Below are 15,072 nucleotides of genomic sequence, written 5' to 3'. Positions count from 1 at the left end.
CTAGGAATTTGTTCAGAAGTTTCTCCAGGCATTCCTCCAGGATTCTCTCTTTTCCCAGGGATTTCTTCAGGGATTTCTCCAAGAGTTCCTCCATATATTCCTCCACAAATTTCCTGGATTCGGACAGCAAGCGATTGTTTTATAAATTGCATACATAGTTTCAGTCTTGATATCATAATTCTATGATGTAGTAGGTCGAATTTTTTTGTTGTAAAAATATAGTTTTTTTTTTCAATTGTTGATTCATTTCTGAAAATTATGACATTTTTTATTGCTCGTAAATCAATTATGTATGGGAAATTTTGATTTATTTATGCGCTTTTTGATTTGTTTATGGAAATTTTATAGTTTATTATTGCTTCCACACCTATTTATTTATTGGAAATTTTCGGATTATTTATGGAAATTTTTCAATTTATTTATGAGCGTTTAATTGGCCATCTTCCAGATGCTAGGTTCGCCCTAGAGTGCAGCGAGCTCCCCATGGGCTGTCCATAAACCACGTGGTCATTTTTTGGCAGATTCCGAAAGCGTCCCACCCCCGGTTTTTCGTTCATACAATTTTTTTTTTCAACTTGTATGGATCGTGGTCTTCGCCCGATCACCTCACGTCCGTCAGTCAAGATGCTCCCGTCCTTATCCCTGCATATTTCGGCTCGCGGCTCGAAGCCTTTGCGGGATGCGTTGAGCGTCTGGTAGAGGTTCCGTGTTTCTTGTGAACGGCACAGCAGTTCCATTTGTTCACATTCCGCTTCTTCCAGGCGGCGCTTTCTCTTTCTCAGAAGCAACTGTTTTTACTTCTGTTTGTATCGGTTCACGTTCTGTCGGGTTCCATGCTGCAGCATTATCACATACATTGTATTCTTCTCCGTGGTCGATTTGCGATTCCGTCTGGAGATCACCACACTCCATGAGTAACGCTAGGAGAGGCTATGCGCTGGGAAAATATGCTGCGTGTGGCCATATTTTTGAATGCGGTAAATCAATGAGTCGTAGGCCGTTTTTGTTCGTAAGCTAGTGGGCACTGAACTTTTCAATCTTCAGTCTGAATTCTTTCGAAGTGATTACGATAATTTTAATGAATTTTCACGAAACTAATTTTAATATCAAATATGCTACGAATTTTCAATAACACATCCATCGTAAACTTTGCTCGCACCCGTCTGTGCGAGTACCAGCCAGCCCCTCTAATTGTTCAATGTGTGGGCAGCTTTCTTGGTTGGTTGACGGTACGTAAAATTGCCATCCATATGTCCCCAGCGAACAACCAGAGAGCTTCAGTGTCATGAAAGAGCGAAGTAAGGTTAGTAAAGCAGGTCGTGCAAACTGGCTTGGTGAAATATTCGTGTTCTAATTTTCCGGATCGCATAGCGGCCCTGTGTAAGATATGAAATTGGGGGCATTGGGGATTTAAATAATGGAAAGGAGTCATTGTCATAATTACTTTACACGCATTATTGGAAATTTGGGCTACCATATGGTCACCATATGCTCACATATACCTAAATTTGACGTCAAAATTGAAGCTGTTTTCAACCAATTTTGAAAATTAAACTCTAGCAGAGTAGTTTTCAGTTAAAGTAAAATATTTGACAAAATTGTTTGATTATCGATTTTCACCTGCGGATAACTTTCAAATTCACCTAATAAATCATGTTTGTACCAACCAAATTAGGCAAATAAAAGCTAACATGCTTGTTTCGCCCCTAGTTTCCCAAATTGATGAACCCACGAATTTTACTTTGTGAACTATGTGGGCTGCCCCCCTGTGTGGAGGCGTATTTCATCCTAGTCGTTTATTACACGAGAGCTCGCAGCTGATAGGGCCTAGATGGTGACAACGGTGCTGGTGGCGGCGGTCCCTCGTTGCACCGTGCGGGGATAAATTGGAAGGAATTTGTCAAGGGACTACACTCTGCTGCCACACACGATGTGACGACGCCGTGTGGGTTGTGTTTGTTCGGGTAGATTTGGGTCCCCTTTTGAGTCTCTGATAGGACGCTCCATTCTCATTTGCCAGTGTACCTATCCGGATTGTGTGAAGTCTGGACAAAAAAGAGCGTTCTGCGGCCTTGGAAAGCACAACTTTCACTTCAGTTCACCTGCCTGGCTGGTATACGGGTGAAAATGGGCAAATTGAATCAACATTGCCCATGGGGAGCGGTGAACGAGTTTTTATGAACGACCCTAAACGAGTTTGCGTGAGTTAGTTTTGCATGTGTTTTCGCTATCTCCGGTGATAACTAATGAACAGAAATTAAACAATAAAACTATCGTAATTTATTTTTACAACTCTCCTTTTGGGATTGCTAGGGTAAATGAGTTACAACTCGAATGCTGTTTTGGAATGTTCAATTGGATTGTTTTAATCCAATTGTTGAGAAATGCTTATCGTAATTTCTCTTGGAATAACTTCGTACTTCTTAGCAATAATTTCAACAAAAAGTACAAGAATGCTTCTTTAAAACTTCTAGGACTCCAATGATTAACGTGCTTCTGGAAGGATTTATGAAATATAACAAATGAAGGTTTTTGAGTAGAGTTCGATATTGATGTGGTGTTTGTCGATCAGTTTACTGGTTATCTAACATTCGAGGCGCCGTAATCGAAAATTTGTCAGCGATGACTTCACCGATTTTTAATTATTTTTTATCTATCTCTTGTCCGAATCTTAAAGTTTCAGATAATTGAACGAAAATTATTCTAGGGTGCACCGTGGTGAGGTTTCCAGAAGCGGAGCATTTTATACTCAGCCGCTGGATGCCAGCCGCTCAGCCGCTGGAATTCCAGAATTTCTACCAGAAATTTCTTTCGGCATTCCGCCAGGAGTTCTCTCGAGGATTGCTTCAGAAATTCGTTCCGAGTTGTTTTTTTAGAAACTTCCTCCAAAACTCTGTCAGGGATTCCTCCCTCTATGCGAGATTTCTCCCGGAGTTCCTTCAGGGATTTTTAAGAAATTCTTTGTGAGATCATTCCAGTAATCCTTAAAAAACTTCATCGGGATTTTTCCTGAAACTCTTTCCGAGATTCTTTCAGGAACTACTTCTGGGATTGCTTCAAAAATACCTTCCAGGATTCCTACGGCAATTCCACCAGGAACTTCTTCCAGGATTCCTCTAGGAAACTCTTCTGGAATGCTTTCATAAACTATATTTAGGGATTGTTGATTTTGTTCAGTGATTGCAACACACTAAAACACGATTTATAACGTTTCGGCCTACTGACTTTCATATTGGTGGCCAGGCCCGGATTTAAGGGGGGGCAAAGGGGGCAAGTGCCCCGGGCCCCCCGATCAGAGGGGCCCCCCAAGAATCCTGAAGCACTATATATTTTCTTCATCAAAACATAAAATGACCTACAAGAGACGATTGCATTTTATACATGTTCCTAGTGTAGTTATAATTGAGTTCTTTAACGGTATCCAGAATATTTCATATCTGAATTTTCACTTGAAAATCCAAAGTTTCATATTTTTTTATATCTTCACAACAAAAACCTTAGTTTCGTATTTTTTGGTGCCAAAATATGTTGCTCTTTCGATTAAGTTAAAAAACACATAATTTTAATAGCTAAGCAATTCAACCGTAGAATTGAAGTTTATTTCCCATAATGACTTATTTGAGGGATCGGTTTTAATGCTTGGTTGCAGCAAACGCATATCTAGATAGGTATAACAGTATTCAATAATCTGTTAAAATGAAGTACGCGAGTCTACGCGAGTTTCTATAAAACCCCATGGAGTTCTTGTTGAATTCAATTGAAAAATTGTTTCAAGACTTAACATTACAACAAAAAAGCATCTCTATCAAATAACTGCTTAGTACCCATCTGCATTAGTTCGTTGAGGACAGATCATGTTATCAAGGGAAAGAGTAGATAACGATTCCTGGAGAAGTTCAAGAAATTTGGGGCAGTTTCTCAGAACAATGTTTTTACAGTGTTATTGTTGCAGTTACCCTATACAATCCTGACTTTGTTCACTCGTAGAATTTTGCAGTTCAAACTGAACGCTAATTTGTAAAATTGTCATAAATCTTTTAAATTCGGATAAAAGTTTAAAATATATCTACGATCTGAATAAGATTACATTTACACCGTAAACCTGTTTGCGGAATCTTGACATTTTAGCATAAATATTAGAATGCTTGTTAGTAACATTTTTTTTCATTTGTTAGAATCATCGGTCGATATTTTGGAGAATTGCAACTGAAGGTTTTTAATATTTCATCATAAAAAAAATGAAAAATAAATGAAACATTCATCATTCGAATGAACAAAACAGTTGAGTGACATAGTTTCTTCCTAAACCACAAAAATCAGCAAAAAAAAACGAATAATAAACAATATTGAAAAGAAAAAGTTAATGTACGGTATACATATTCAAAATCTTGTTTTTAGGGGCCCACTTCATACGGTTTGCCCCGGGCCCCCCGAAGCCTAAATCCGGCACTGTTGGTGGCGAGAACATCGATTTATGCAAGTGGGTGAAGAAAATTGTAAGATGAATTTCAAGATTGTAACTATTTGAAAATATATTTTAGATCTGATGATGACTGAAAGTCGGCCGAAACGTTATAAATCGTGTTTTAGTGTGTTGCAATCACCGAACAAAATCAACAATCCCTAAATATACAACTCAACGGTGGTCAAAACCCTTAACAAGCTTTCAGAAACTGGTTGCAGGATTTCTTCAGGAACTTTTTCCAGGATTTATATAAGAACTCGTTTCTGGTTTCATCCAAGAGTTTCGTTTGGAATTCCTGCAATTCTGAAATTCCTCTGTAAGTTCATTCTGGAATTCGTTTAAATGTTATGAATTTTCTTATGAAGTTCCTACTGGATTCCCTTGTGGAAATGTTCCAGCAAGTTCCTTTTGATTTTCCACCCTCTCGGATGGAATTCCTGGAAAATTCCCAGAACTCCATGAGCAGTCCCGGAAGAAATCCTTTGAAGTTCAAGCAGGGATCCTGGCAGGTATTCCTGAGCTGTGACCTGTAAGGAATCTTAGAAGAATCTCCTGGAAGGACCTCAGAGAAAACTTTAGATGGAATCCCAAAAATAATCTCAGATTTAGCTCCCTGAGTAATGATAGATAGATATCTTAAAAGGACTATAGAAAAAAAATAGCCACTGGTAGACTTTTTGAAAGAATGTCGGGAAAAATTGCTATACCATATAGGGTAATCTTAGAAAGAGTTATCCTAGAGGGATCTCAGAATTAATTTCTGGGAGAGCCCATAAATGATGTAGCATTTTTTGGACGATTTTACCCTCCTCTTCCCCATCGTAGCATATTTTCCCATAGGGAATCGCGCCATTTGGGCGGTGGCTTCTATATTCGTCTGTTTTCTACTATAACTCAGTCAAATTTGAACCAATTGACACATGTTTTGGAATGTGGTGAGATAGGTATAGTATCTACCCGTGTACAACATTTCAAGCCAATTGGTTCAAAATTGACTGAGATATAGTGGAAAACAGACGAATATAGAAGCCACCGCCCAAGTAGCGCGATACCCTACCTTATACGTGGCTCGCCACACAATCCCAGACTCACCACCCCCCCCTAAAATGCTACGCCATTTTTGGACACTCCCTCTACAGAAAATTCGGAGGGAATTTAAAAAATCTGGGAACTCCTGAAATAATATCAGAAGCAAACCAGGGATCTCTGGAAGACTCCTGTCCAAACCAGGGATCTCCGGAAGTGTTCCTGTAGGAATTTTCGTACAAAATCGTGAATGCATTCCTGAAGACATTTCTGGAGAATCTTGTGAAAAAAATCATGGTGTAATTTTCGAAAAAAAAATCCTGGATGACTTCTTTGTGACATTCTTGGAAGAAAGGAGAAGCAAGCCCGTGCACAAGGGGAGGGTGTTAACACCCGCCCCCCCCCCCCATTACCGACGCTTCATACACTAGGCGATATATAAAGTATTCCTGTAATAATCTCTGAAATTATTCTCATTGAAACACTAGAGAGATTTCTGGATGATTTCGCGGTGAAGCCCCTGGAGGAACTCCAGGGCCACCGCAACGGCAGATCTTTCAATCTACTCACGACATATCTCATGAAAAATAAAACCAGGGCCTCTGATATTCTTCTTTTAAGCTAATTGCAAGTGAGTAAGAGCAATACAAAAATTACACTGTTGTTAAAAAGCTTGCTTTGTTGAACCGTGATTTTAAGATGTTCATCCTTAAGTGCTCATCAATTATTTGAAGGAATCAATAAAAAAATCCATGGCATAGACGTCTGGCATAAACTTCTTCAAAAAACCCTATTTTGTCTCACGACATCGTCAGTAATTGCTAGTTTCTTCTCGTACCAGACAACTCGCCCTTAGTAACCCTTTTTTTTATTAGGCAGGTATTGCCTACTTTTGGAATATTTACACTGTAGTTTACCATTGTATTTGGTACAATGCTACAAATCCGTGTTCATCTTTTACAAGCGCATGAACGTTGCCAGCTAAGGGCCTCTGACGAAAATAAGGAAAAATTCCTATTGAAAAATTAACAGTTTGGCTGTCAAACAACTCTTCAACAGTACACGGTTGGACACTACAAACTCAAAAGAACAGCCTATTTTTAAAAGATGGCAGATATTTGAAGAAGTGCAGTTCACCGTGTTCGAGTAACTCAAAACAGCTTGAAGTGAAAAAGTCATCACATGCGAATGAAAAGGAAATTTATGCTAAGTACAGATTAGCTTTTTGGTGACAATTTGGCATTTATCTTCATGACTGTCAACCTAAATGATTTTGCGGTCGAATGACTGAACATCTTTTCTGTCATTCTCACCAAAAAGCTAGCCAGTTGGCATGGTCTAGAGCAAGTATTCGGTACTAAATGATGTATGTTTAAAACAAATGTGGTGAGGGATGGTATGATTATTAGGTTTTTTACTTGAATTGTCAGCCAACTTTTAAAAGAAGGGAAAATGTCAGATTGAAATACTTGTAGCTTTCATAGCAATAACTACAAGTTCGAAAAAAAAAAACAGTCAGTTTAAAAAAGAATAAAAAAAACCGGTACCTAACTCGTCTGTTTCAGAATAGAACTTACATCTAGACTAACATAGAATTAAGAAGAGTGTTCATACACTAGTTACTAATTCCCATTTTCTTACATACAGTCCCCTTAATGCTAGAACTTGGTAACTCAAAAATCAAGGTTTCGAGGGAAAACGGTTTACAAATTTTACATTTTTTCATGCAGTTGTTTCAAAGGTATGAAGGCTTTAAAAAAGTACTTTTTGACTATTGATTGCTTATTCAGCATCCACTCTTTCTGCTACAAAAGAAAATTTAGAACTAGTTTAGTTTAAACCTTTGATAAAAACCATAAAGGGTTGAAAAATTGTCGAATTACCTAGTTATAGCACTCACAATCCAACGTATAATATGGAGGAGTTATTCTGAGATAGTGAGTTTTGCCACTATTCATAACATTCTTTTTAGTTTTATTATTGCATTGCATACATTAACCCATAGGCTACGGGGCTTACAACAACATTTCAAACCGCTGCCAAAGACGCAAACATCAGTATTTTTTAATGAAATTTTAAGGTTTACTTCATTACTAGTTGTAGTTTCAATTATGCTGGGAGACTCAAAAATTGGAGCCACGAGGACAGTTTTATTCCGGTGGACGTCTGGGTCAGGAGTGGTAAAAATTGCATAACCTTCTGTTCGGGCAACGGCGCAGATCTCTAACCATACCATTACTATTATACAATATAGCTATGTATCACCAAATGTATTCAGTAAACACAGCGTAGGCCAATCCACTGCATCCGCAGTGCTAGTTAATATATTATGTAATCGTTTACCAAGTGTTTTAGTCCTGAGGAGAAATGTCGTTCTCGAGCCTTGTGAACCTACCACTTGTGCGATCACCTTCCTTTTAGCAAGGCCCCATTAGTTTGAATTCAAATGACTTCATCTGAAAAGTTTGAGTCTAATTTCTATGCGCTTGTAAAAGATTCTAAGCCACGCAAGGAGTAGGTTCTTTTTTATCCTAAGCTAGAAAAAAAACTTTTTTTTTATACAAAAACAATATGTTATCATCAAGTTTTACTTATAGTCAAATTCAATATGCTTAAGACCTAGCATAGGACAACAAATTCTACTCCTTGCGTGCCTTCGCATAGAAATTAGACTCAAACTTGAAAATATTTCGGAGGCCTTGAAAAAGTTCTACATCACTTATATACTTCTTAAGCCCCTGCATAGGCGAAACTATCGGGGGTGCCGGGGTTGCCAGGCACCCCCTAGAATTTGAATGCATTGCTGGTGAGATATAGGGCGATGAATGTATTAACTAATGAATATTTGTTTGTAGTGCACCCCCTGGCAAGAAATCGTAGTTTCGCCCATGACCCCTGGCCTGACGTAATATACAATAATGCATGGAACTAACCACTTTTCAGAGGAAGTCATTTGAATTCCAACTAATGAGGCCTTGCTAAAAGGAAGGTTATCCCTTCTGACCCAGACATCCACCGGAATAAAACTGTCCTCGTGGCTGCAATTTTTGAGGCTCCCAGCATAAATAAAACTACAACTAGTAATGAAGTGAAGCTCAAAATTTAATTGAAAAATATTGATGTTCGTGTCTTTGGCAGTGGTTTGAAATTTTGTTGTAAGCCCCGTAGCCTACGGGTTAAAAAGATTCCACATATTGAAATACTATATAGGATACCTGCTATATCTCCACAAATAACCGCCTACGAACAATCACAGTTTTAGCCAAATCAATAAAAGTAAACTATTTCAAATTTTTAAACTTAAAATGAAAAACATCTCACAGATTTTCAATCTACTAACAAAATAATGACAAATAACATTTCTACCGATAAGCCTGTTAACCAGTTTAACCTGTGCGGTTGGAAATAGATATGATTTTCCTTATTACCTAGTTATGGCACGCAGTTCTTGTATACTAGACCGAGATACCTAGTTTTGAAAATGATGAATATTTTCATCGTTTACAATCGTAATTCGTTGATCTTCAGCTATATTTTTGAGCTCAAAAAGCTCGTCAGAAACGTCAAATTTCGAGTGACCTAGTTCTAGCCAAGGATGGGAACACTCACTTGCAAAGAGTTACACTCACTTGCTATTTTCTCTGCTCAAAAGCGTGCAATCAAGAGACAATATATGGACGACTTTTTCCTTGTGATTTGGTCTAAAAGTTTGTCAAATCGAGTAGGGGTCGCACACGCATATCAAAGTCGTGACAAAGCTGTGTAGTTTTCATTCACCTCGTGGAGAGTTGCCTTCGGAGCTTCGTCACGATTTTGGTATGCGAGTGCGACTCCTACTCTATTCGGCAAACTTATAGACCAAATCACAAGGAAAAAGTCATCCATATATCGTTTCTTGATTGCACGCTTCTGAGCTGAGAAAATAGCAAGTGAGTAGAACTCTTTGCAAGTGAGTGTTTCGGGGTAATGACCCATTCGGGGCATACCCGTGCACATAGGTGGCGCCAAAGGAGGTTTTTTTTAGTTTCGACAAAAGGCGGAGGGGCGCCTAGTGTATGAAGCGTCGGTAATGGGGGTTCAACACCCTGACCGCCCCACCCCCCCCCCCCTTGTGCACGGGCGTGATTCGGGGTAATGGCATTTGGGGTAATGGGGTGGAGCCGATCCATACATATTTGGAAACGATCAATATTGCGCATTTAGTTCACCACTGGACTGCGCACTCAGTCTTCATAAGTGCGAAAACGTTAACAAAAGTACGCGATTGCATCAAATCCAGTTGATGTCTTCGGCGCACTATTTCTTTGATTTATGCAGAATAAGTGCTATGAACCATGCCTGCTAAATATCAGTCTCAGTGCCAGTTTTTCAGCCGAAAATGAATGACTGCGGCGGTCGTATTTCAGTTCCTCAATGTGAGAACTGACAGAGTCCGAGAGTTCCATTCGTGAGCGACCCAACAAGGTCAATGAATTAAATGCTTTGGCTGTTTTCCTACTCTCCGCATTGACCAATGTGGCGCTAGCTTCTATGCGCGAAAAATCCCTAAAAGTAAATCGCAAAAATATTGCATGGCGAATAGCATCTAAAGGCGTATTTCTCGAATTGAAACACATTATTCGAAAAAATATATGGTAGCGATTGTGCACAATGATGACCGGTTTGGTGCCTACCAAAATTTTTTTTCAGTAAAAGCTTGTCATTTCGAGAAATTCGAGTTTAGATGCTTTTCGCCATACAAAATAAAATGGATTTACTCCTGCTGATCAACTGTGGGCGCCAAGGATGGGATCATTCATTTGCAATCATTTACATTCACTTGCTGTTAACTCGCTTCAGAAACATCGAAGTAAAAATCAATGTATGGAACACTTCTTCATTTTTGTTTTACCTGAAACTTCGTAGAAGAATATATTAGCGTAAAACCAATATTTTAGTCAAGAGAAGGCAGCAAACGCAACTCTCCACGGCGTGAATGTAATTTACATTCACCGCGTGGAGAGTTGCCTTCACAGCTCGCTCACGACTTTGGTATGCGTGTGCGACCCCAATGTTATTCGGCAAACTTTCAGATAAAACTACAAGGTTAAATTCGTCCATATAATGTTTTTCGATAGCATGCTTCTGAACTGAGATAATAGCAAGTGAATGTAACTCTTTGCAAATGAATGGTCCCATCCCTGGTGGGCGCGCGTCAAGCTGGTAGTCCATTCCCAATCATTCACACACTACTCATGCTGACAAGCCATTTGTCTCAAACGGTGGCTTGTGAGAGTGAGTGCGCTATACGCTACCACGGGTGAAAACACTCAACTACAGAAAATTGAATGAAAATTTAGATCTGTCAGCTCTCGCTTTCAGCACGCAGCGTGCGAGTGTGAGTACCTGTTTCATTTCGCTCCCGCGTTGCTGATCGGAAAACAACAATGACAGGAAAACCAAAACGGAGAAAATGAAAAAAGGAAAATATCGTTATCATAAAGGTCTGTCTAAAAATTGCAGCCCTTTCTCTGAACACACCGAGTTGATTTGTTGGCAATTGCGCACTTTTATTTACGTTTTCGCACTCTTGAAAACTCTTGCGATAGTCCAGTTTTTTCGAATGATTCATAAAATTGGCCATTCTGCACTTATTCTTGGATCCAAATGACTGTTTTATGGTTTTCTGGTATGCGTCTATGGAATATTGAAAAGTTATCAATGGATCATTTGGCATTTTCTCATAAATCGTTTTAAGTTTAACAGCGCAAACAATGGGCGGCCATATTGAGGCGGAGTTTATTTTTATTATTCTGGTGCGAATTAATAGAAATATTTTTATATATTTTCTTCCTGAATTAAGGATAACTTTAAGAGCTGACTATTTGAAAAAAAAAATCTAAATTTATTCCTTGATGAAATCGCAATAAATAAAAAATTACTTTTTTCAATAATATTTTGTGAAACTCATCTTCAGTGTTTTCCGGGTTCTTCATTATTTTGATTTAGCTTGAACTTGAGCTTGACCGCCCGTGGATGCTACTCCATTATCGCGTACACTCACACAAGGAACCAATGAGATATCTGCCGGGGACTAGCAGGCGTCTTCAGTGTGTGAGCGTTGGTGATCTTCTATTTTTAGGCGACCATGGCGCTTGCTACGTCAGGTTGCAGGTCAATGTGGGGCAGGTTAAGGAAGTGATGATTACAAGCGTTTGTATCCACATCTGACCGAATATACCTCTACGTCAGCACAAATTCATGCGGATGTCGGAGTGTTGATGGGACTTGGTTCGCAGAAGGTTTACACATTGGTGTGTGGATACCAGAGTATAAGGTGATAGAATTGTGTGTTTTTATTATTCTGAAGGTGTGCGGCACAGTTCGCTTGATTGCATAACTTGTTTGCGTTATCTAATAGGATTGAAACACTGTACTATGAAGGTTTTGAATGAAGGGAAACAGCTTTTTCAACCCATTTCTGTTCTAGCGATGGCTATGAACATGTGAATACACATGAGTTGTATATGTAGAAAGCAGAGAGAAAGTATATAGAAAGATACAAAGGGACGGGCCAGGGATTGAACCCAGGATCTTCTGCATATAAATCAGAAGCGGTAGCCACTAGACCACCAAGCCCGTCTCCGGGATCTTCATCATTTTTTGGAACTTTTACAAAAGATTCAATTAGAAATGAAGTAAAAAAATTTCGCTATTATTTACGCTAGCAATAGCACTTCTTCTTCTTGTTGGCTCTACGTCTCCACTGGGACTTGGCCTGCCTCGCTTCAACTTAGTGTACTTCTAGCACTTCCACAGTTATTAATTGAAGGGCTTTCTTTGCCTGCCATTGCATGAATGTGTATATTGTGAGGCAAGTAAAATAATACCAAAGAATAAAAATAGAAAGAATGCCCTCTCTTGTCTTTTTCTATGAAACGTCAAGCGACAAGACAAGTGGCGCTCTCTAAGCGTTTCAAGGTAGAAGCTCTATGTAACAGTGTGCGTGATTTGTCATAAGAGAAGGTGGTGTGCGTATGTTTTGGTGTCCGCATACAATCAGTAACGCACACCACCGCATGAAATTTGAACTTTCATCCGCAGATAGCGCTGCGGTAGTGTCCCCCCGAGCATCAGCGGAGTGGGCTTTCTTGATATTCTTATTCTTTGATGATACACTATGCTAAGGGAGTCGAGAAAAATTTCCCGACCGGAACGGGAATCGAACCCACCATCTCCGGATTGGCGATCCATAGCCTTAACCACTAGGCTAACTGGAGACTCCAGCAATAGCACTCTACAATATTTTTCCTTTAAAAAAAATCACCAAAAGTTGACCTACACTGCAAATTTTGTTTGCTGATATTCAGCACACAATGCTGTTTTTTGTGATGATTCAATTCAGCAATACGAATTTACTGAGTATCAGTAAAGCTTTTCCAACTTGCCAAACCATCCAGCAATTTTGACAGTTGATCAGCAACGTTGTGCCGAAATTCAGCAAAAAATATTGCTGAAATTCAACAATTTATTTTTCTTAATTGTTTTTTTTTTGTGCTGAAAGCATGTCAAAAAAGTTGGTGTGTAACATGAATGTGTTATGTTCGTAGAAAAATCGGCACACATCACTGTTTAAAGTGAAACGGGGAACAGTTTCACTTTTGCAATCTTCCCTCTTTTTACACCACCAATTTTCTTGAAATGTAGTCGATTGATTAGTGCATGTAAGTATGTATACAATCAACCTTCAAATTCATTTAGTGTAGATGAACCAGAGATTTTCATCCGCATTCAAATTGGCGGCAACTTGGTTGATTATAATATCACTACTATTTGCCCTAAACCCAAGGTTGATATTTTGTTACTTTTTTATATCCTATAAACTGCCGTTCTACGCATAGTTGTCCCATATTGTATAGGATTCCCATATAGCATGGGACAGTTATGCGTAGGACGGCAGTCAAGGTTTGGTGAGGAAATGTGCAATAAATTAAACGTGGTTCTTACCTGAGGACAAACTGGTCCAAATGTGTCGGCTAACTTGGTTCCCTTCCACGGAGGAAGCTTTTTCGGGGCCTCAAATCGAAGGTTTCCCACTGGAGGAGCAGCGTATGGTACTGCCTTAAAGACCTGTAGGGATAAAACAAAAATCAGAGAAAAGCATTACCATTTGAAGTTCTAATAGCTTTCTCTCGCCAGTCTTACCTCCACCGGTTCCAGATACTTCGAGTGCAGCTCCAAAATCACACCCCGAATCGCCCCCGACTTGGTTTCCACGATCCGGGAACTGTACCGAGGTCCGGCACCGACCGGCGCCACCACTGCTAATCCAATCACAATCACAATCACCAACCAAAAGTGACAGCACTGGATGAATCCACCCCGTTCTAATCGCGTTGCCTCGTGCCTTGACGCTGACTGCTTCCGTTGGTTGGTCCGCCAGTGGTGGTCAGTCTGGTGGTCGTTAATAATTGTTGGCCCATTGTGGGCCCGCATTGTACACTGGTTGGAAGCGGTTGGGGAACATTACCGGTCCCCGACATGAGGATCGGCCATCACCTCACAGCCCCCCTGTGTCTTGATGGAAATTGTTGTTTTCCCGGCGGTACGATCCGTTCACTTCTCACGTATTATATTTAAGTACAAATCCTGTTTTCTCGTTAGCGGGTCGCCACTGAATGTATTTCTCTCCTAAAATGGCACGTGACCAAATTCACCGTACAGTAGCGGTCACAAGAGATGGGATAGTATTATTAGGTTTTCCGATAGCCATAAACTACAGTTTTATGAAAAAAAAAAGGATTGGGAAGCGGTATGGTGGCTCCAGAGAGGATTGAGCAGGTAGTGGCTTCAGAGAGACACTCGACTGGAAAATTACGCGATGTCAAACAAAGAGGCACGTAGACACGCAAATAGCGTATTGAATCGTTTTATGTAAGAACATTCACGCATTATGTTAATACCAGTCAAGTAACATGAACAAGTAACATAAATTATGAGGATCGTGAAGGGATAGCTTGTGATTCGAACGTGTCTCAGGTGCCAGTAAAGTGATGGCAGAAAGCTAAGGCAATTTTGAAATTGTAGCGAGAAAAAAATAACAAAAAATCAAAACAAAGCTTGTTAACCATCTTTTGAACGCTACTGTACCGATTCTAATAACAATGGCGAAAGCAATACCAATTTTTTCTCTCACGTTTTTTTTTGCCTCACAAATATTCTACCCGGTTCAATTTCAAACCGTCGTTTGGGACACTAACCCGGAAAACTCCCTCTTTGTTCACTCCACAGCCTATTTTTTTTTTTTTGCAAATCACTTCCGCTGCTTGGTTGGTTCACTCTTCAATTCCTTGCTTGCCGGCCATCCACGAGTTGTATTGGCCGATGTTCTGCACCGGTTATTGCACACAGAGAAAGCATTCCAAAATGAACCCAATAGAATCGATTGGGATCCGGTCATGGTTCAATTATTGCGCAAATCCGTTCCAAATTTTGAGTTTTAGCATCACCCCGATTGAGCACAGGTGCCCGAACAAAACACAGAAAAAAACACACTTTTTTCTCCCAGCTGCGCAGTTATCCAGGTTAAAATAGTTTACCAC

General features: G+C 39.7%; 1 protein-coding gene across 1 annotated transcript in view; it reads right to left on the bottom strand.

Annotated features, from left to right (window-relative positions):
* Positions 1-14,192, bottom strand: part of LOC109410581 (neuroligin-1) — a 331,884-nt gene extending 317,692 nt beyond the window's left edge. Inside the window, exons 1-2 of the mRNA XM_062855958.1 lie at positions 13,676-14,192; positions 13,478-13,600 (exon numbers count right to left, since the gene is read on the bottom strand). Coding sequence (XP_062711942.1) covers positions 13,478-13,600; positions 13,676-13,966 — 414 coding nt within the window. The 5' untranslated portion in view covers positions 13,967-14,192. The remainder of the gene's footprint in view (positions 1-13,477; positions 13,601-13,675) is intronic.
* Between the last annotated feature and the right edge of the window lie 880 nt (positions 14,193-15,072).

The sequence above is a fragment of the Aedes albopictus genome, chromosome 3 (assembly GCF_035046485.1).
Source record: "Aedes albopictus strain Foshan chromosome 3, AalbF5, whole genome shotgun sequence".
NCBI lineage: Eukaryota > Metazoa > Arthropoda > Insecta > Diptera > Culicidae > Aedes > Aedes albopictus.
This window is presented reverse-complemented; position numbering and strand designations above follow the sequence as displayed.